This window comes from Benincasa hispida, chromosome 1 (genome assembly GCF_027475165.1).
Source record: "Benincasa hispida cultivar pf3 chromosome 1, pf3_genome.v1.1, whole genome shotgun sequence".
Taxonomy (NCBI): domain Eukaryota; kingdom Viridiplantae; phylum Streptophyta; class Magnoliopsida; order Cucurbitales; family Cucurbitaceae; genus Benincasa; species Benincasa hispida.
In genome coordinates, this window is record NC_143478.1 from 1,974,023 (window position 1) to 1,993,227 (window position 19,205).

Sequence of the window (19,205 nt, forward strand, 5' to 3'; positions counted from 1 at the left end):
TCTTTGAGATATATAATTCGAATGAAGAATATATTTGTTCTCTACTTTCTCTTCTCCCTACTTTGTTCACACACACACACACATATATATATATATATATACATACACACACATATATAATTTTGGATTGTTTTCAAATAAAAGACAATGAACCAAAATATTTATAAATACAACAAATTTTTACTATGCGATAGACCACGATAAGCTAGTATATGTGTCTATCTATGTCAAGATAGACAAAGATAGTAGAATTTATCGGTGATATTTTACTATTATTTATAAATATTTTCAAGAATGATGTATTTTCAAATAATTTCTTTATAATTTTATCTGATATTTTAATTTTAAAAAACTATTATTTATTAATTAAGAGTGTGAGGGTTGCACTATTAATGGGCCGACAGAAGAGTCACTGTCGATGATTTTAATCATCTAGTTGCCAAGTTCGTCGTCTTCATCCGTCATCCAACTGACCTCATCTTTTCCATTTTTTTCATAATTTCTCTTCTTTCCTTTCTCCAAAGATTCGGTTAAACAGTGAAAAGGGTTCAGTAATCTGAAAGTGGAAAAGAAGAAAATGATATGTTGTTTTCAATTCCTTTTCTTCTCCACAAATCATTTCATTTCAATCCTCAAAATGAAAATGAATATTTGCAGATCTGCCTTGCAACTTTATCTGATTTCCAGAAGGTTTTCACATTGAATTCGGATTATGCTTCTGGTCCTACTTCGAAATTTAGACTTGCAAGTCAAATAATGTCGCTTGAGTAAGTCAATAATTTAATGGAAGTTTGATTTTCTTTAGTTTAATTGGTTTATTTGTTGTCATATTTCATTTTTTCGCGTTTTCTCTTCCATCTTTGGCCGTACGTTTTTGTCTATTGTGCCCAATTTTTATCGTTTTGTTCTAACTTTTGCAGTGTAGATGAAACTTGGAACAAGTTAGAATAGTTTGCTCGATTTCGTTTGAGAGTACGGTTTGGGGATTTAAACCTTGTCCGAAGGCTAATGGCTGTGAGTGTTCCAAAATCTCTTTCTTCTTCGTTTCTTATTTTCTGATTATTACCATTTATTTTTCTTCTCTTGAATGTTTCTGAAACAATGGAGTAGTATACTGAATTTCTTGGTTATCTTATTTGTGATGAGTTGTGAAGTGTTGGGATCTATGATTTGTTGGTTACATTCTTGGGTTGCCCTTGTTTTTTATATTTTGCACATATGTATGATGATTTGGAGGTTTGAAGATGGGGAAATTTTGGAATCTCTGGAGGCTTTGTTGCTACTTTGCTGTTTTGCTTCTTCCTTTCTCTAGCGTGTTGGAGTCACAGAACTGACTTGACTTTCTCTAGCGTATCTTAATTAATGGGTTGAACCTTTAGGTCAATTTTAATTCTCTCTTTCCATGACTGGGTCTCTTGAACATATTATGGTTTGTTGAATTTTTTCTTAAAAATTAATTACTTCCATCTTTGTAAGACTTTGTCAAAGATTCAGTCACTGTTTCTCATGTCATAAATAAGGTATCCAATGCCCATGTTAATTGCCTTAAATTCATGTGGGATATCTTATTCATATGCAATTCGTGGGCAATACCACAGCACTATTAACAATTATGGTACTTTTTTTTACCATGAATTCGATACTATTTCTCTGATTGATTGATATCTGGATATGTGTCTTTTGACCGCAAAAAAACTATTTATCCCTTATTTTTCACCATGAGCAGGCTCGTCTTTCATATGAGATTTGGAACTGGTTTACAATTACAAAATTTTCTTTTTCATTTTTCAGATTTGTATGCTTCAATGACAAGACAATACATGCTGATTGGGACAACTAATGTACTTGTTATTTATGTACTAAAGATGTATCGTAATGTTCAACATGTATGATTAATTTATCTAGAAGTAATATCACACATATTCTTTATAAAAAAATTTAAAAAAATAATAATGTGTCCCCAACGTGTTTGTGTCCTACATTTTTAGTAATTGGTGTCATATCGTGTCGCATGTCTGTGTCCTTGCTTTCTAGCTGATTGCATACCTTCATTTTCCTTTACATGGACGGTTTTTTAACCTCTTCATAGATTTGTTACTGTAGCACTTTGACAATAAGGAAACTCCTAAGAAAGTTTTAAGATGATGCAGGAACCTGCATTAATCGGATAGAATATTGTAGAACTGCCAGTGTTTTGGTCACGTCATCATCATACGTCTAGAAGGAGGGTTATATATGTGTTGCATATGATTTTATGACATCCCTCTACTAATCATATAATTTTGCGCAAGAACACAATCCAGTTCAGAACAAAAAATTTAGTTTCTTTGCTTATGGTTGGTCCACTGAAAATAGATTAGTAAATCATTTTCTTCTCATATTGCAGCGGAGTTCACAAGTACCAAAATTTGGTAAGTGGGATGATGGGGAAGATGTCCCGTATACGACCTATTTTGACAATGCAACAAAGGCTAAATTTGAGAGGATGAATCCGAATGATCCTTCTCTTCACCGAGAGGAGATTTCAGACACAGTAAGGTCAAACTATGAGCAACACAAAATCAAAGAAGGTGGTGTTGGGAGGAGGCAAACCGAGTCTCCATTACACCATGATGCTCTGGAAATGCCTGGTTGGGATTATAATGGTATAAAATCAGCAAAGAGTCGGGGTCAACAAGCATCTAGGCCAAAGCATGCACAAGAAGATTTGAGCTTGGAAGATGGTAACATGAAGAAACATCTTGATTCCCCTCTGAACCATCAATTGACAGGTCAGGTTAGCTTTAACTCGCCTCTTCATCAACGTCAAGGTAACAACAATGGGACCAGTAATTCATCGAAAAGGACTATGAGAAATGGTGCAGGTTCTGACTGCAGCATAGAAAATTCACCTCTCCATCCGCGACAGCATCCAAGGACCGAAGCAAAAACTGTTATACCATCTTCACCATTACGGGAAAGAAGGGGTTCAAGTTCGCCTAAAGGAGGTAGTCATGATGGTTTAGCTCCCTTGACTCCCGGAAGATCACGTCAACGATCTGTTCCTCGGGGCAACGAAACCGTAGCTTCTTTTTCTCATTTCCTTTCCATCACATGTTTAGTTTCACAAGTAGAGTGTCATGAAAAGATTTTGGACATAATTATGTTCAGAGTGGCTTAGTTTCCAGTTTTGTTCTTTAAATATCATACCAGGGTCTTTTTTGAAACAAAAGTTGACTAGAATTCGTTGCAACCAGTTGGTTTATGAACATTGATGACATGATTTTGAATGACATTATCCCTTATGTTTTGATGTTGCAGCCTGATCGTGGTGCCACTGTCCCGAAATTTGGTGACTGGGATGAGAGTGATCCATCATCATCTGAGAACTACACTAATATTTTCACCAGAGTGCGCGAGGAGAGACAAACTGAGGATGGAAGTTTGCCGGCTGGGACCAATGTTTCTCGTAGTCGTAATAGTTCTGGTGCTGAAAATTCTAAGGTACGCCATGTTTAAATTACCACTAAATCTAAAAGCTCAAGAGACAACAAACCAGCCCCTTATCCTTAATTATCATTTTATTTAAATGTGGTCAAAATATGTCCATTGTTGTTAAATCACCCAATCTAAACACTTTTTTTGAGTTAGTGGTGATTAACATAACAAACAGATTTCCAATGAATTTCGTTCTTTTTTAATCACAAGTAAAATGGTTGGATTTTGCAAGATTTCATAGAATTTAAAGATTAATTACTTATTTTAACATTGCTATATTTTTAATTTTCTACTAAATTTATCCATTAGAATACCATTCCTCATGCTTTGAATTTTGTTCCGTCTTAGTCTTGTACTTTCAATTTTTTAATTTCTAGTCCATGTACTTCCAATAAATCTTAAATTTAGGCTCCTCTACTAGTTTATTAGATTTTTTTTGAAAAACTTGTTATTTATTAGCATTTAAACTATAACTTTTAAAAATATATTAATATTGTATTTCCTAGTATGAAATATTGTTATTGTTATTGTTGTTATTATTGTTAAAAAATAACAAACAATATTAATTTCGGTAAAAAGTAAAAGCCTATATGATCAGTAAACTTTTTTACTTTCTTTCTTTCAGGTACCATTTGAAACACAAAAATTTTAAATGCATCCCTTTCAAACGTTTCTTGTTCTAAGCAAGTTTTTGAATAGGTGACTTAAACATAATTTGGCCACCTTAAGACGTGACTAGAGATGAGGGGTTGGTTTGTTGGGTGTGGTTATTTTGAAAATTGATCCCAAATTTAGCTATTTTCATGCAATATTTTTAGGTGGAAAGAAGTTTTGACATTTTTTTTAAGTGGTCAAAATATGTCCATTGCTGTTAAACCACCCAATCTAAAAACTTGCTTTTGAGTTATTTAGTGTGTAATAGATTTCAAATCTTGTTTTCACAAAGGAAAAAAACTTAGAAATATCCTAACTAAAACGGTCGGATTTTGTTGGATTTCATAGGATTTTAAGGTTAATTACTTATTTAACGTTGTTATATTTTAATTTTCTACTTCTTACAACACAAATTTTAAATACATCCCCCTCAAATGTTTATTGTTTCAAGCAAGTTTTTTAATTTGGTGATTTAGACGTATTTTGACCACCTTAAGATGTGATTAGAGATGAGTAGTTGGTTTGTTGGGTGTGGTTATTTTGAGAATTGAGCCCAAATTTAGCCATTTTCATGCAATAGTTTTTAGGTGGAAAGAAGTTTGACATTTTTTTTCCTCCTTTTTTTCTTCTTTTTCTCTGTGTTTTCTATGGGGTTGGTAAAAGAGTTTGATTTATTCTTCTTCTCTCACAGAGATGTTGCTGTTTTCCATGGGGAAAATGACTGCTAGGCATAGCATGAAATGGTAATGGTGGGAAGTAGTTGTTTAATGGAAATCTTGAGTGCTGGCAGGTATATATTGGCCAACAGCTTGGTGGTAAGGCTTTGTTTTTGGGTATATGCTCTATGATTGCCATGTTCTTTCTCTTTTTTACTCTACAAGATTGAAAACAGTTATTATTGTTAACGCATATATTATTTCAAATATTATCCAACCAAGTGATTATCTTTGGTCGAAGCAAGGATTAAAAATTGCAGAGTACTGATATCAATAGATATTTTTGTAAGTCAAAAAATTATAAATTTTGTTTAAATTAATAATTAAGTTGTTTTTACTCTTAAACTAGGTTATAAATATTGTTATTAGTATCTTTATTCATTTTTTTAACAAGGATATAAAGAATATTAGATAATATTTGGGAAATTTTTACAAATAGAAAAAAATGTTAAACTATTTACAGAAATAGTAAAAAAAAAAATGATTGATACTAGTGAACTTTTATCAACGTCTATCGCATAGTATTAAATGATAGATTTTTATCATTTTTTTATCACTAATAGGCATTTGATAAATTTTTATCAGTCTCTATAAAAGAAAATTAAATTTTGCTATTTTGTGTAAATAGTTTTTCTTATTTTCTAATTTTGAAAGTCTTCCTAATATTTAATATTTACGTTGCATCTTTAGATTTATGGATATATGGATAGTAACATATCAACAGATGTTTTCATCATTGGGTGGAAGAATGGTAGGGCCCTCTAACATCCTTGAACCAATAACCATCTTTAGATATGTTGATATATATTTTTTTCTTTTTTCTTTTTAAATTCTAAATAGATATAATAATAAAATACCAATATCAGCGAATTTTTTTTTAAGTAAAAAGTTTTTATAAAAATCAAATAGTTCAATAATTGAGTAATTTGCATCCCTAAATATCAATTTAGGGGATCTTAATCCTTTGCTTTGGAGAGAACAAATCTACTTGGTTCTCTAAATTTGAGTATTTTAATATTGAAAATATTTCAGATGTAAATCGTTTATTTATTTTGGTTAAAATTGTATTTTCACCCTTTTAATATTTTTCTAGATAGATTTTGTTAAATTACTAATTTAATCGTATAATATTTGAACCCATCTTGTGTGTAGAATATCCTTCCAAATCAAGTTATAGATTTTATTATTAGTATTTAGTGATATTTTTAATGTTGTGTATCTTTAGAGATATTGATTAATTTCAGACTTCAATTTACATATGTAGCAACATTATCGATGAATATTTTAATCTTTGCATATGATATGCTAATTTATTTTTGTGCCAATGCCAACTCTTCAAAATTTCTTCAAGAATTAATGTAAGCTCTGTACAAAAATAATTAATTTCATTCGGAAGTAGTTTCACTTGACCCTCTAACCTTAAATTAACGAGAATTAAGAACCCAACCCTATGTGATTAGATATGTATGTTGATGCCAACTTGATTTGTGAAGGCAACTCAGATTTATGCCAAACTCAATACAAAATACTCCTAAATTTTATATTTTGTATAAAAAATATTATTAAATTTTTAAAATTTTTAAAGATACATCCAAAACTGTAATTGTTTTATTTAAAAAATACCTTTAAATTTATAAAAATATCCTTACTGTCAATATATCAACACAATTCGTCCATACTCATTTGAAATAAGCAGAGAAAACAGAAAACAGAAAAATGATAAGTCACATAGATTGAAATAGGGGAAGGGAAAGGTATTAATGATTTCTGCTCATATATAAGTAATTTTTTTAAAACTTTTTATTTAAGTTTAAGTGTATTTTTGACGCAACGATGAGAATAGTGTTTTCGAAAGTTCGTAAATATTGTTTACACAAAATACAAAGTTGAAAAGAATTTTGTATGATCTAATCAATTTTCAATAATAAAAAAATCGATAAAATTGAAGAAATCAATAGGACTTGTTTGGCTGGTCAATCAAGTTTGACTCTAATGGCCAGCCAATTCAGCTTGAATCGATCTTTGTAGATTTCCAGTCTCCTAGTACTCCCACAAGCAACGTCATATTTGAATCTTTGATAGATGTTTTCTTGAAAAATAATTTCCATCCATTTTTAGTATTTAGCCAAGACCTGCGTAGGCTGCTGAAAGTTCATTTTATTTTAAGAATTTTATAAGAAAAACATATTCCTTGAAAATACTGCTTCTGCTACAGAATGTCATTTCATTTGTAAAAGTACGGTCAAGATCAAAACCGGAAATAAAATGACAGATTTACAATGAAACCGGAAATAAAACTACAGATTTACAATGATATCGACAATGATGATTTAGTACACAGCAAAGTGGCAGAATAGTACAAAAATACATACTTACATAAAGAAAATAGAGGAGTGGCTGTTTTTCATGTCAAGCAGCAAAATGGATATTTGATGTCGAGCTACACCGAGCCTCGACGGCGAGGGTCTTCACAATGCTATGGCATGGATCGGCTCCAAATGCAGAATTTGAAACTTCAACTGTGCAACTATTTTTCCCTAAGCAAGCCTGAAATGGAAAGATAAAACTCAATTCCCAGTGGCCTGAATCAAAATAATTACTTTTACATTCCCACCATAAATGGAAAAAAAAATGGCTAAATTTAAATTTTAAAATTAAAATACTTTTTTTTTTCAAAAAATAAAAAACCCATTCATTTAAAAAATATCTCTATCCTTTCAAACGTTGTAGTGGTCTTAACCTTTCAAAAATGTTTCAATACTATAGGAATATGTTTAGAATTACTGATTGATTCAAAAGTTTAAGTTGATGAATGAAGGTAAATTTAATATTTGAATTTCTATTCCAAAAGTAGTTTTGAAACATTTATGAAAGATCAAGAGTAACACTGCAACTTCCGAAAGAATGAGGGTAATTTTAAAACAAAGGCAAAGAAAAAGTTAAAGAGGTAACTTTTGTAATTTAGCCTTGAAAAATTCACCTTATATGACCAATATTCTATTGAAATATCAAACAAGGACGACTGACCTGTGAAACAACAGACAAAGAATTGTTTGCGTGACAGCGACCTCTCGAGAACTTCTTGCAACTTCCTTGAGGAGTTCCATAGCTAGCAAAATCGACCGAGGAAATTACATGGCCATCATCACAATGCAAGAACATTTCCGGGTTTGTACGATTTGAGAGAATTTCTCCATCAGATATATAATCAGTAGACAGTTTCCTAAGAGGTGGATAGTGAGACTCTGAGACCTGAGCACAGATGACTCCAGTTGAATACAACTTGATTACAATCTCACGCGGATTCCCTCCCGTTTCCTCGAAGAGAACTAATAAATTGCTCGATTCCTTTAACCACGATCGTGGAATATGATACCTGAAAGATACTTCTACTTGCAACGTTAACAACCAGTATGGCATCCATTCTGATTTATTATGTCATCATTGAAACATAATTTGGATTCTTTCACCTACATATAGGTTTGGACATACCAGCTTTGTGTTGGCCTGCCGCAATTTGTTGTGCACTTTCCTGAATTATAAGCACCACGATAGTCGCATTTTTTAGCACAGCCATCTTTCGGGGCAACCACACTCCAGTATCTACCTATATGATGACCATTGACCCAAGCCTGCCCCTTCCCCATGCTTCCTAGATTAATAGAGACTGGGTCGGTTCCATCAGGCAAACTGAAGTACGCCTGCACCAGAGCCAAAAGGAGTGAACTTCTAAATTTGAAGAGATTCTGTAAGAACTCAAGGATTTTTAGCAGAAACAAGACTTTTCATTGAAATAATGAATGAGTCCAATGCTCAAAGTACATAAGAGGAAACAATAATAAAAATCTTCTAACTTGCTAAATAGAGTGCAAGAATCATAATACAAGACAGAGACTAAAGCTCTGAAGAAGTAAAAACAATTTAGTTGAACAGAAATCTCAAGGTGAATAATAATCAAAGTGCTTAGCTATAGAAGCACTTGATAAGACTTTGATTCGAGCAATCCTAGGGCAATATGAATAAGTGTCTTGTTTCGGGAGAAACGCTTAATACTCTCCTTCCAATCTGAGTCTAAAAATTGCAAGTGACACAAATTGACTCCAAAACTTAGAGATACTCATCCACTAACTTTGCGAATTCAAATCGAATTGTCCATACGAGGGCCAAAGAAGGGGAACAAGACCAAGAATGCTCGTCATTATGCTACACCATGTAGAAAAATGTTCTTTCTTTTTTTTAAACACCCCCTAAACCAATTGAATAAATTCAATTCTCTGGCCGCTTATCTCACAACTTTCAACCCATTTTTTGGTAATGATGTGGTCTCCCCCAATGCACCATGGTTCCAACCATTAAGGAGAAAAAGATGTGATTTTCCGGCCAAAGGAAACGTTTTTCTCTGTAAATAGTAACCTCATAAACGAATATCACCCAACAAATGTGAGAAACCTCCTGATTTACCAAGCTTCCAAGGAGATCCTACCAATTGCATTGGAGTTCCAATTGAATTAATGAATTGTAGATCAATACTAATTCTAGAAGTTGGTTTTGTAAGAAATGTCTCAATGCTATCAATTTGGATGTTTCAATGAGGCCCTAGCAACCGAAGAAACGGTCTTTATTTACAAGACACCTCACTAGGAGATGCTATTTCCTGTTCTGGAAAACCACATGCTGCCACTAAAGATGAAAATTTAGAAGGGATTTTGGAGGGAGATATTTGTAAATCATTTACAAGAGGTTGATGATTTTGTAAGAAAAGTGCATGCTTCCCCCAATTGACCAGGTGTGAATTCCTCTTCAGATAGTGCTTCTTCTTGGTTAGAATCTTCGCTACTCAAGCTGACATCTGATTCATCATCTGAATCCTAAGTGAGATACTTCTTGTAACCTTGAGTGAAGGTTCCCTGAACAAAAGAAATATTTGAACCGAGGATTGTAAAATTGATTTGGACGATAAACTCAAGGACACAGTTGTACAACCTATAGAACAAATCCTATTCAAGTAAGGTTGTAATTCGAAGAGATTGTGTTGTTTGATTAATTTAACTTCCTTGGTTCACTGGGAACTTAGAATAAAGAATCCAACAAAAATAGGTGACGAGGCCCCGGATTTTCATAAGTGTCAATTAAGAAAGTCGTCTATTACATCAATCTGACCATATTCTTTTTGAAACAAGAAACAAACTTTATATTGAGACTAATGCTCAAAGATATAAATCCAGAGAGAGAAAAAAGAAAAAAAGGACATAGAAACAAAAAGAACAAATCTAAAACAAGAGAGCATACCAATTGAGGCAAATGACTTGCATCAATCTGACCATATAGATACACAAGAAATGGAAAAAATGCAAAACAAAGCTTCCTTGGTAAGAATTGTCTAGCAAAATCCCTACCCTATAGCATCGGACCAAATACGGACACTGGATACAGTAAAATCCAAAATAAAGAGTTCTCCAACAGAATCATAAAGTGAAAATCCATGGTTAGTATTAAGGGGAAAAAAGGGGTCATGACAGCACAAAAAATTATATTACTAGAAAAAAAGATGCAAAAATCCCATTTCAGATCTCCAACCTGAATAAAATGACAGCAGTCAAATAATCAATAAACAATAATTTGATAATGCCACGTGGATATATCTACCTTGTACCAGGTGAATGTTGATGGAATGGCATCAACCGACAATTCGGTCCAATCGGCCTTCTCATTTTCTTCTAACGAATAGAAATTCAAGAATTCACCCTTGAGCCCAACCTAGTGCCAAAATGAAAATTTTATTTTATATGTTAACTATTTTCTATACGTAATGAGAGAAATTTCAATACAGATAAACTATTAGTCAGGGTCAGGGAAAAGCTAAATGAAAACTATAACTGAAATTTAATATTAACCAACTAAATAGAGGTCCTGCTTGGTAATTAAAAGATAATATTATTACCTGATAAGTCCATAAAGACTCTGAGAGATCGATATCTCCATTTTTGAATCCAGTGAGCTTTATACGACCTCTGATACCAGCCCCATCTTTCTCAATGAAGGCACCAGAATTCTATGGTATAATTTAGAGAGAGAAAAAAATCAGATGATATATAAGATCGATGACCATACCACCAGCAAGTAAATAAGTAGTTTGAAGGGAAATATGCGTTCATAAGAATGAAGAACTAACCGTATATAGTCAGACTAAAGCAAAAAAATCTAAATTTGAACCTAGAAAGGCATTCGTGAACCTATTTCTGGATCTCTATTTTACAGAAACAGTATTATTTCTAGTCTAGTGCCATTATCCCTACATCTCCAGCTATCGGGTTGCACTTTTACTCAATTTGGGAAGCTGTTTCCATTGATGAATGGTTATACAATGGTGGTCCACTCAAAAATGGAATAATGAAACCGAAAAGAATTAATGATATTTTGAAGAATCCAGTGTCCTTTTTTACTATGGCCAATCCTTGGAGATCTTTTATATAGGAAACATGGACACAAGCAACACAGAGGCAATCAATAGTGCAGACTACAAAATCATTGCAGAAAATTCATGAAAATTTGGGTCAGTACTAAGAATGGCATCTTGAATACCCTTCTCTTCTCTCAAATTTGTCGCCAAGGCCTCTTACATTCCATCCCAATTAAGGATCTTCATGGCCCATCAAAATGCACTACGAAATTCAGCAAACAAACATTTCTTTTATGGTTAACCGACGAGCTTCGATCTCAATCTCTTCAATTTTCAAATCCTCTTAGATCCTTCGGATGTTAGATCACCATGTTTCTTCTTTAGAATAGGCCACACGAATCCTAATAATCACAGGGAACGGTTGCATCCAACTTAAAGAGACACTGGAGAACGACACAGTGTGGTTGAAGTGAATTGATAATGCATTTAAATCCTGACGTTTCGATAAAATGGCATTAAAGATTCTCATCTAAGTCATCATAAACCATTGCTTCATATTGCTCTCAACAAAAAAAAGATGTAGGTGTAATTGATACCTGTAAACCAACTGTCTCAGATAGCAACAGCAAATCATTGTATCCTTCAAGAAACTGAACAGGCTGGACAACCTTCACCCACTGACCAATTGCACTGCCTTTTCTTCCATATGACAGTAAAAATGGAATAGAGTTGGAGAATTTATTAGTTTATATAAATGTGACACAAAAATGCAGATATCCATATTACTGCCAGCAAATGGCAATATAATCTAAATCTTTTTTGTATAATTTTTGTATAGGCTCTCATAAATTTACCATACATTATATATGTTAAAAGATAGAAAATAGAGAACACTAGGTTTACGTGGAAAACCCTAGAACAAGGAGAAAAAACCATGATAGAGTCTATTTTATTATTTTAACACACAATGAAAATTACAACAGAAGTCATATTTATAGACTCTAGCAAACCCGAAAATAAAAAAGGAAATAAACCTAGGATAAAGTAAAATAATAAAATACCCTTGGGGCTATAAACTATCAACAAAACTTCTTATTTCCAACACTCCCCCTCAAGTTGGGGCGTAGATGTCAATCAGACCCAACTTGCTAACATATGAGTCAAAACTTTACTTGAGTAACCCTCTTGTGAGAACATCAGCAACTTGTTGACTAGATGGAATATACGGAATATAGATACTGCCATTGTCTAGTTTCTCTTCTATAAAGTGTATGGCAATCTCCACATGTTTCATTCTATCATGTTGTACAAGATGCTATGCTTATAGCCACTTTATTATCACAATAGAGCTTCATAGGTAGAACACTATCTTGGTGTAGATCAGACAAAATTTCCTTCAACCAGATTTCTTCACAGATTCCCAAACTCATAGCTCTATATTAAGTTTCAACACTGCTTCTAGCAATAACACTTTGCTTCTTACTTCTCCAAGTAACTAGGTTACCCCACACAAAAGTACATTATCCAGAGGTAGACTTTCTGTCAATTACTGATCCTGCCCAATCAGAGTCGGTATAAGTCTCATGCATTTCTTGTCAGTTTTTCTGAACATTAGACCTTTACCTGGTGAACTTTTCAAATATCTCAGAATTCAATTCACAACTTCCATATCTTCTTCGTAGGGTGCTTGCATAACTGACTAACAACACTGACAGCATAGGAAATATCTGGTCTAGTGTGAGATAAGTAAATAAGTTTTCCCACTAGACGCTCATATCTTTCTTTATCAACAGGAACTTTGTCAACAAAATCTCCTAGTTTCGCATTGAATTCAATAGGAGTGTCAATAGGTCTGCTCCAGTCATACCTGTTTTTTTTAACAGGTCAAGAGTGTATTTCCGTTATGAGACAGAGATCTCTTCCCTTGATCTTACTACCTCCAATCCGAGGAAATACTTTAGATTCCCTAGATTGATCTCAAACTCATCAACCATTTTCTTTTTCAGCCTGGTGATCTCAACAGCATCATCTCCTGACAGGACAATATCATCAACATACACAATTAGAACAACAATTTTCCCAGATATTGACCTTTCTGTGAACAACATGTGATTAAAGTGTCCCTGAGTGAAACCTTGGGACTTAACAAAGGTAGTAAATCTGTCAAATCACGCTATCAGGGACTATTTCAAACCATACAAAGACTTCTTGAGTTTACAAACCTGATGATCAAACTGAGCTTCAAAACCTGGGAGGCTCATATACACCTCTTCTAATTCACCATTCAGAAATACATTTTTCACATCAAGTTGATGGAGAGGCTAGACTTTATTAACTGCAATAGAAAGAAGGACCCAGACCGTGTTTAACCGCTACAGGGGAGAAAGTCTCAGAATAATCTATCCCATAAATATGAGTAAACCCTTTTACTACAAGTTTGGTCTTGTACCTGTCTAGAGTTCCATCTGATTTATACTTCAGAGTGAACACCTACTTGCACCCAACTATTTTATGCCCTTTAGGAAAAGCAACAAAGTCCCATGTATTATTCTTTTCAAGCGCTCTCATTTCTTCCATGACGAGTCTTCCACTCAGGAATTTCCACAGCCATATGTATGTTTTTCGATATTGTTACTGTATCAAGGCTGGCAGTGAACACTCTGAACCCAGAAGACAGATTACTGTAAGACATAAAGCTATACATGGGGTACTTGGTGCAGGATCTGGTGCCCTTTCTCAATGCAATGGACATGTCAAGAGAGATATCATAATCCTCTGGTTTGTCTGATTCCTCATTTGTAATGGGATTTTGATTACATTTTCCAACCTGATGAAGAATCTCACCCTCTTGTGTTTCTGTCGAAGTCTCATTATTGCTTGCAACCCTATTATTCTCTGGAACTAACATATCATTCTTGTCATTCTCAGCCAAATCAACAATATCATCCTCAACACACAAGTTAGTATTAGCAGGGCCAGTAGTACCTTGAGCTTCTGTTGGTTCAGATTCATGGACCAGAGCCGGCGGAGCAGTAGGGGACACCATTTCCTTTATGAGATTCTTCCTGTAAGAGGTTATCCAAGGGACTTGTTTAGTGGATAGAACGGTGTCATGGGCACTCAGGATGGGTTCAAGGAGTTCAGGAAGGTCAGTAAGGACTGAAGATGTGGACCCGTTAGTCTCTTCACTAGTACTCTCCCCCTGAAGATGACTAACAGGAAAGAAAAGTTTATCCTCAAGGAACGTTACATCCATGGAGATGAAGTATTTTCGGGAAGAAGAGTGGAAGCATTTATAACCTCGTTGATGACGGGGATACCCAACGAAGACACATTTCTGAGCACGAGGGGTAAACTTAGTTTGGTTAGCGCCACGACTAGAGACAAAGGTAGTGCACCCAAAAACTCGAAGAGGAACATCAGGAATAAGTCGTGTGGTAGGGTATGACTCCTTGAGGCATTCAAGAGGAATTTGGAGATGGAGGACACGGGAAGACATTCGATTAACAAGATAAGCTACAGTCAGAAATGCATCCCCTTTAAGTAAGATGGAAGTGAAGTAGACAGCATGAGAGACCGTGCAACCTCAAGAAGGTGACGATTTTTCCTTTCAGCCACCCCATTATGTTGAGGTGTATAGGCATACGAGGTGGTGGACAATGCCTTTAGAAGACAAAAAATCACGAAGAGTATTATCAAGGAACTCACGACCATTATCACTACGAAGAATAACAATTTTGGTGTTGAACTGAGTCTCAACAGTAGTGTAAAATTATTGCAATACCGATGAAACCTTAGATTTATAAGTGAGGAGAAAAACCCATGTAAAACAGGTATGACCATCAATAAAGGATACAAACCACCATTTCCCCGAAGAGGTGGTAATACTCGAGGGACCCTAAACATCACTATGGATAAGGATGAAAGGCTGAAAAGGTTTGTAAGGTTGAGATGGAAAGGTGACCCTATGCTATTTTGTACGAATGTACACATCATAAGATAGAGAAGAGACATCAACTTTATTGAATAAATGATGAAATAAATATTTCATATATTTAAAATTTGGATGACCAAGGAAAAAATGCCACAACATACAATCTTTATCTGAAGTTGAAAAATAAGAAGACAACAAACTAGTTCTATAACAATTCCTAGAGAAAGCAACATCATCAAGGACATAGAGTCCCTTACTATGCCGGGTAGTGCCAATCGTCTTCCTCGAGCTCAAGCTCTGAAAGAAAACATTATCTGGTACAAAAGCAACTTGACAATTCATATCTCTAGTTATCTTACTAATAGATAGTAAATTGTAAGATATTCTAGATACATGCAATACATTCTATAAAGTTAAACCATCAAAAGGAGAAATATAACCCTTGCCCGCAATAGGAGCAAAGGACCCATCTGCAATCCGAATCTTTTCATTACCAACATTCAGAAGATATGACAGAAAATTATCACAAGATCCAATCAAATGATTTGTAACTCCTGAATCAAGTATCCATGATTTCTTACCATTTATGTTAAGGAGACTTAAGGATTGAGAGGTATCTGATTGAGCGACAGAAAATTATCACAAGATCCAATCTTCTGCCATTTGGTGATCTACCATGTAACTTCCAACACTGATCTTTCGTATGCCAAGGTTTCTTGCAATGTTCACACACTAAGGTTTGTTTCCCATTTTGCTTGTCACTATCAGAACCAGATAATTTCGTACTGAAAGCAGTAGAATCAGTAGTAGATACAGTCGTGATGTTCATAGCACTGGCTCTGTTTTCCTCTAGACGAACCTCAGAACACATTTCCATAAGAGAAGGTATAGGTCTCTGTCCCAGTATACAACCTCGCACTGCATCAAACTTGGAATACTGAACACCTCCACAAGGGCAATCCCAGATAATTTCACGACATGGGTTCATCTCCTGCCAGATTAAGGACAATTTGGCACAGGTTCATCTCCTACTAGATTAAGGACAATTTGTTAAAGTATGAAGTCACATCCATCGTCCCCTGTTTGCACTCGTGAGCCTATTTACAGAGAGTATAAAGACGAGACGCAATTTGCCTCTCAGGAATATAATTTCTGAATTGCATCTCAGATATCTCGAACAGTCGCAGCATACAACAACGGTTTCCCTATCTGAGGTTCCAATACTATTAATCAGTTGCGATTGAAGTAGGGAGTTTTCTCCTTTCCAAATGCACTCTCGAAGATCCCCTGGCCTAGGTCTTGGTATCTCACCTGTTAGATGCCCAAACTTGTGACGCCCTTCAGAGTCATTTTATTAGACCGAGACCAGGAGAAATAATTTTGACCATGACCATTCAACTTTTCTCCTACAATTAACCCTATGAAATTTCCCATAGATCCAGACAAATAGTTTGCAGTAGTTAAAGCAGGGAAAGAGGTTACCGGATTCTCTGGATACATCGGTAGACCAGAAGGAATATCATAATTCACTATACTAGAATTTAAGTTTGTGGAAGCACCTAGGGCTGCCCCTAGAGCAGGGATTTATGGTTGAAAACTTGCCTGAAGATTAGCCAACTGTTGTAGAACCATTACCGAAGATAAACCAATTGAACCTTGATGTTCATAACTAGGCGGCTCGTGATGAGGAAGGCCCAATGGCTGCAGATAGGTTGCTTGCGGCTGAAAAGGAAAGGAGCCAAGGATTCCCAGTGTTGCCACGACGGGGGATTTACCTTTGTGGTAGGCGGACGTCTCACCAATCTCAGCTTCAAGGTGTAGGTTTTGGCTAATCGCAGTAAGGTTGGAGGGATAGGCAGTGGCAGCTCTCGGTAACAAGGGAGGAACGTTGGCAGCATTATTTTTTTTTGAAAAGGAAACGATTCATTATATTAATAAATAGAGAGGAGCTAAAGCTCAAAGTACAAGAGAGTTATACAAAGAGCAAAGCGGAAATACTAGTGCTTCTAAAAGGATCAGGAGATGCACCCGGACGTCTCAACTAGGTTGACACTCCCTTAGCACCCTCATCATCTCCAATTCTAACCCATAACTGGGAGAGATAATAACAAGATTACAAAATGAGAGGACAATAACCAAAGAAACATCGAAAATGAAGATCTAATGATAAAGCCAAAATAGTGGCCTGAAACTTATGGAAATAAATAAAAAGTTCGATGAGTGATGCAGAAATCTGGAAGTGTTTAGTGTTGTCCGAGGGGGGTAGATATAAAGGCCCCCCAATTGAGGTTGAAATCTGAAAGGCTATAGGCAAGGAAAGGATCGGAAAGGATGCACCAGGAGGAGGCTTGACGATGGGCGGCTTCAAAGCAGTCTTGGCATCTAGTAGCTTTGTTATGGAAAATCCTTTGATTTCTTTCAAACCAAAGGTCTGCCAATAAGGCTTTTACAGCATTACACCATAATAAACGGATGGATTTGTGAGAAATGGGGCCGGTAAGGAGTTGAAACACATTACTTTTGAAATCATTGCACAAGATCCATGGAAGGTTGAAAAAACACAACAGCTTTTTCCAACACCAATCTGAATAAGGGCATGTAAAGAAGAGGTGAAGGGAGTCCTCACTATGTTGTAGGCAGAATGGGCAAACTGTGGGGGAAAGGGAGGATGCTGGTTGCTTTCTCTGGAGGACTTCAGCTACATTCAGCTGACCGAAAAGCATAATCCAAATGAGGATGTTGACTCTTCTTGGACTTTTTGTTTTCCAAATAGCCGAGAAGAGGGGCTTTTCCAAGGGGGAGAATGGTGTTAGGTGGACTTTGAGGATTTAACGGTGTATTGGCCAGTGGTTGAGATGGATCACACTCTTTTATCAAAAGAGAGAGAAGGACTTCTACTTACAATTTTCCTCAACAAGTCTTGGAAGGCTTCTTCATCTTTGAGCGACCTTTGGAAGGTAATGGACCAAAAAGCTATGCTACTGTCCCAATGATCGGCAACTGAGCCATTGGGGAGCATGGTAATTCTGAATATTATCAAGTCAAAACAAAAAAAATTGGGGGTATGAGTCAAAAGAAATAGGAGAGCACATCTGTATATTAGTGCACATTTTCTTCTAAGACGTAACTTCTCTTTTTTATAAATATACTTAAACTCTTTACTTTCTAGTTAAAGATGTATGATCTGTATTTTGAAGCTCAAGTGTGCAAATTTGGAAACTTCAATAATAAGAATAATGATAAATTAATAATAATAGATTTTTTTTTTAAAAAAATCATATTAACAAATGCAAGTGTAACTCCCAGTTCAACAATCCATCATCATGTTTTGATGTAGGAATTGTTGAATAGTTTTAGTTTAATTTTAATTGCCTGAAATATTAAATCAACTGTAATTTTAAGGCAGTAACCTTCTGTATTAAACCGGCTGTAAAAGAAAGAAACTGTCACCTTCTTTATCCAGTTACTTCTCTTAGATTAACCGGCTGCCTAGGTGATCAGTCACCTTTTGTATATAAATAGGCCCTTATGCCTACTTTCCTATTCATTAATAAAAGAAATATTCTTGAGTTCTTGAAGCATTACACCAACTGGTATCAGAGCGTCAATCCAACGCGAATTCTTCTTGGATCTCAACCTCAGTGGACGTAGATGCATCCTCTTCAACCAAATCCGTGGAAGCCCGATTGTCATCGGTGGAGAAGTCTATTGTCGAAATGGTTGAATTATGTTCCATGCTAACCCAAGTTTTGAGCCGAATAAACATTCAAATCGAAGGGGACAGTCGCGATCATGTTGATATACCAAACAAGGGAGGAATCCGGATCCAAGAACCTTGAGATTCTGGTATGAACAAGGCAAAAGGTGAAGATCGGGCCATTTTCAACAAACAAGAACCACCAAGAAACTATGAAAAAACCAAGATCAATGAAGCGTTTCATCAAGAAACCAGACAAAACAGAAATACAGCTCCAAGAACTTCATGGAGGAAGCTTTATGGTGTAAGATTCTGATCCTTCGAGTG

General features: G+C 35.2%; 2 protein-coding genes across 10 annotated transcripts in view; one reads left to right on the forward strand and one right to left on the reverse strand.

The window, feature by feature from the left end:
* Positions 1-388: 388 nt before the first annotated feature.
* LOC120068271 (RPM1-interacting protein 4-like) lies at positions 389-5,087 on the forward strand. Of its 5 annotated transcripts, XM_090313682.1 has the most exons (6): positions 421-767; positions 921-1,014; positions 2,387-2,771; positions 2,865-3,061; positions 3,301-3,483; positions 4,823-5,087. In XM_090313682.1, exons 2-6 carry the CDS (start codon positions 1,009-1,011, stop codon positions 4,850-4,852), a joined length of 801 nt encoding a protein of 266 aa, XP_090169808.1. In that variant the 5' UTR covers positions 421-767; positions 921-1,008; the 3' UTR covers positions 4,853-5,087. The 5 variants fall into 5 exon arrangements, 4 of the variants coding, with proteins under 4 accessions (XP_038875931.2, XP_090169808.1, XP_038875920.2 ...); XM_039020003.2 differs by having other exon boundaries at positions 389-767; positions 2,387-3,061; XM_039019999.2 differs by lacking the exons at positions 421-767; positions 921-1,014 and adding an exon at positions 1,605-1,841.
* Positions 5,088-7,016: 1,929 nt separating this feature from the next.
* The window catches only part of BGAL9 (beta galactosidase 9), a 39,579-nt gene continuing 27,390 nt past the window's right edge, over positions 7,017-19,205 (reverse strand). For 4 of the 5 annotated variants that reach the window (XM_039018321.2, XM_090313671.1, XM_090313673.1 and 1 more), the window contains 6 exons: positions 11,844-11,941; positions 10,789-10,899; positions 10,494-10,604; positions 8,340-8,548; positions 7,875-8,223; positions 7,017-7,394 (listed from right to left, as the gene is read on the reverse strand). In XM_039018321.2, the coding sequence (XP_038874249.2) occupies positions 7,257-7,394; positions 7,875-8,223; positions 8,340-8,548; positions 10,494-10,604; positions 10,789-10,899; positions 11,844-11,941 (1,016 nt within the window). In that variant the 3' untranslated portion in view covers positions 7,017-7,256. Of the gene's footprint in view, positions 7,395-7,874; positions 8,224-8,339; positions 9,755-10,493; positions 10,605-10,788; positions 10,900-11,843; positions 11,942-19,205 lie in introns of all 5 variants that reach the window. The other variant, XR_016529525.1, reaches the window with a different exon arrangement.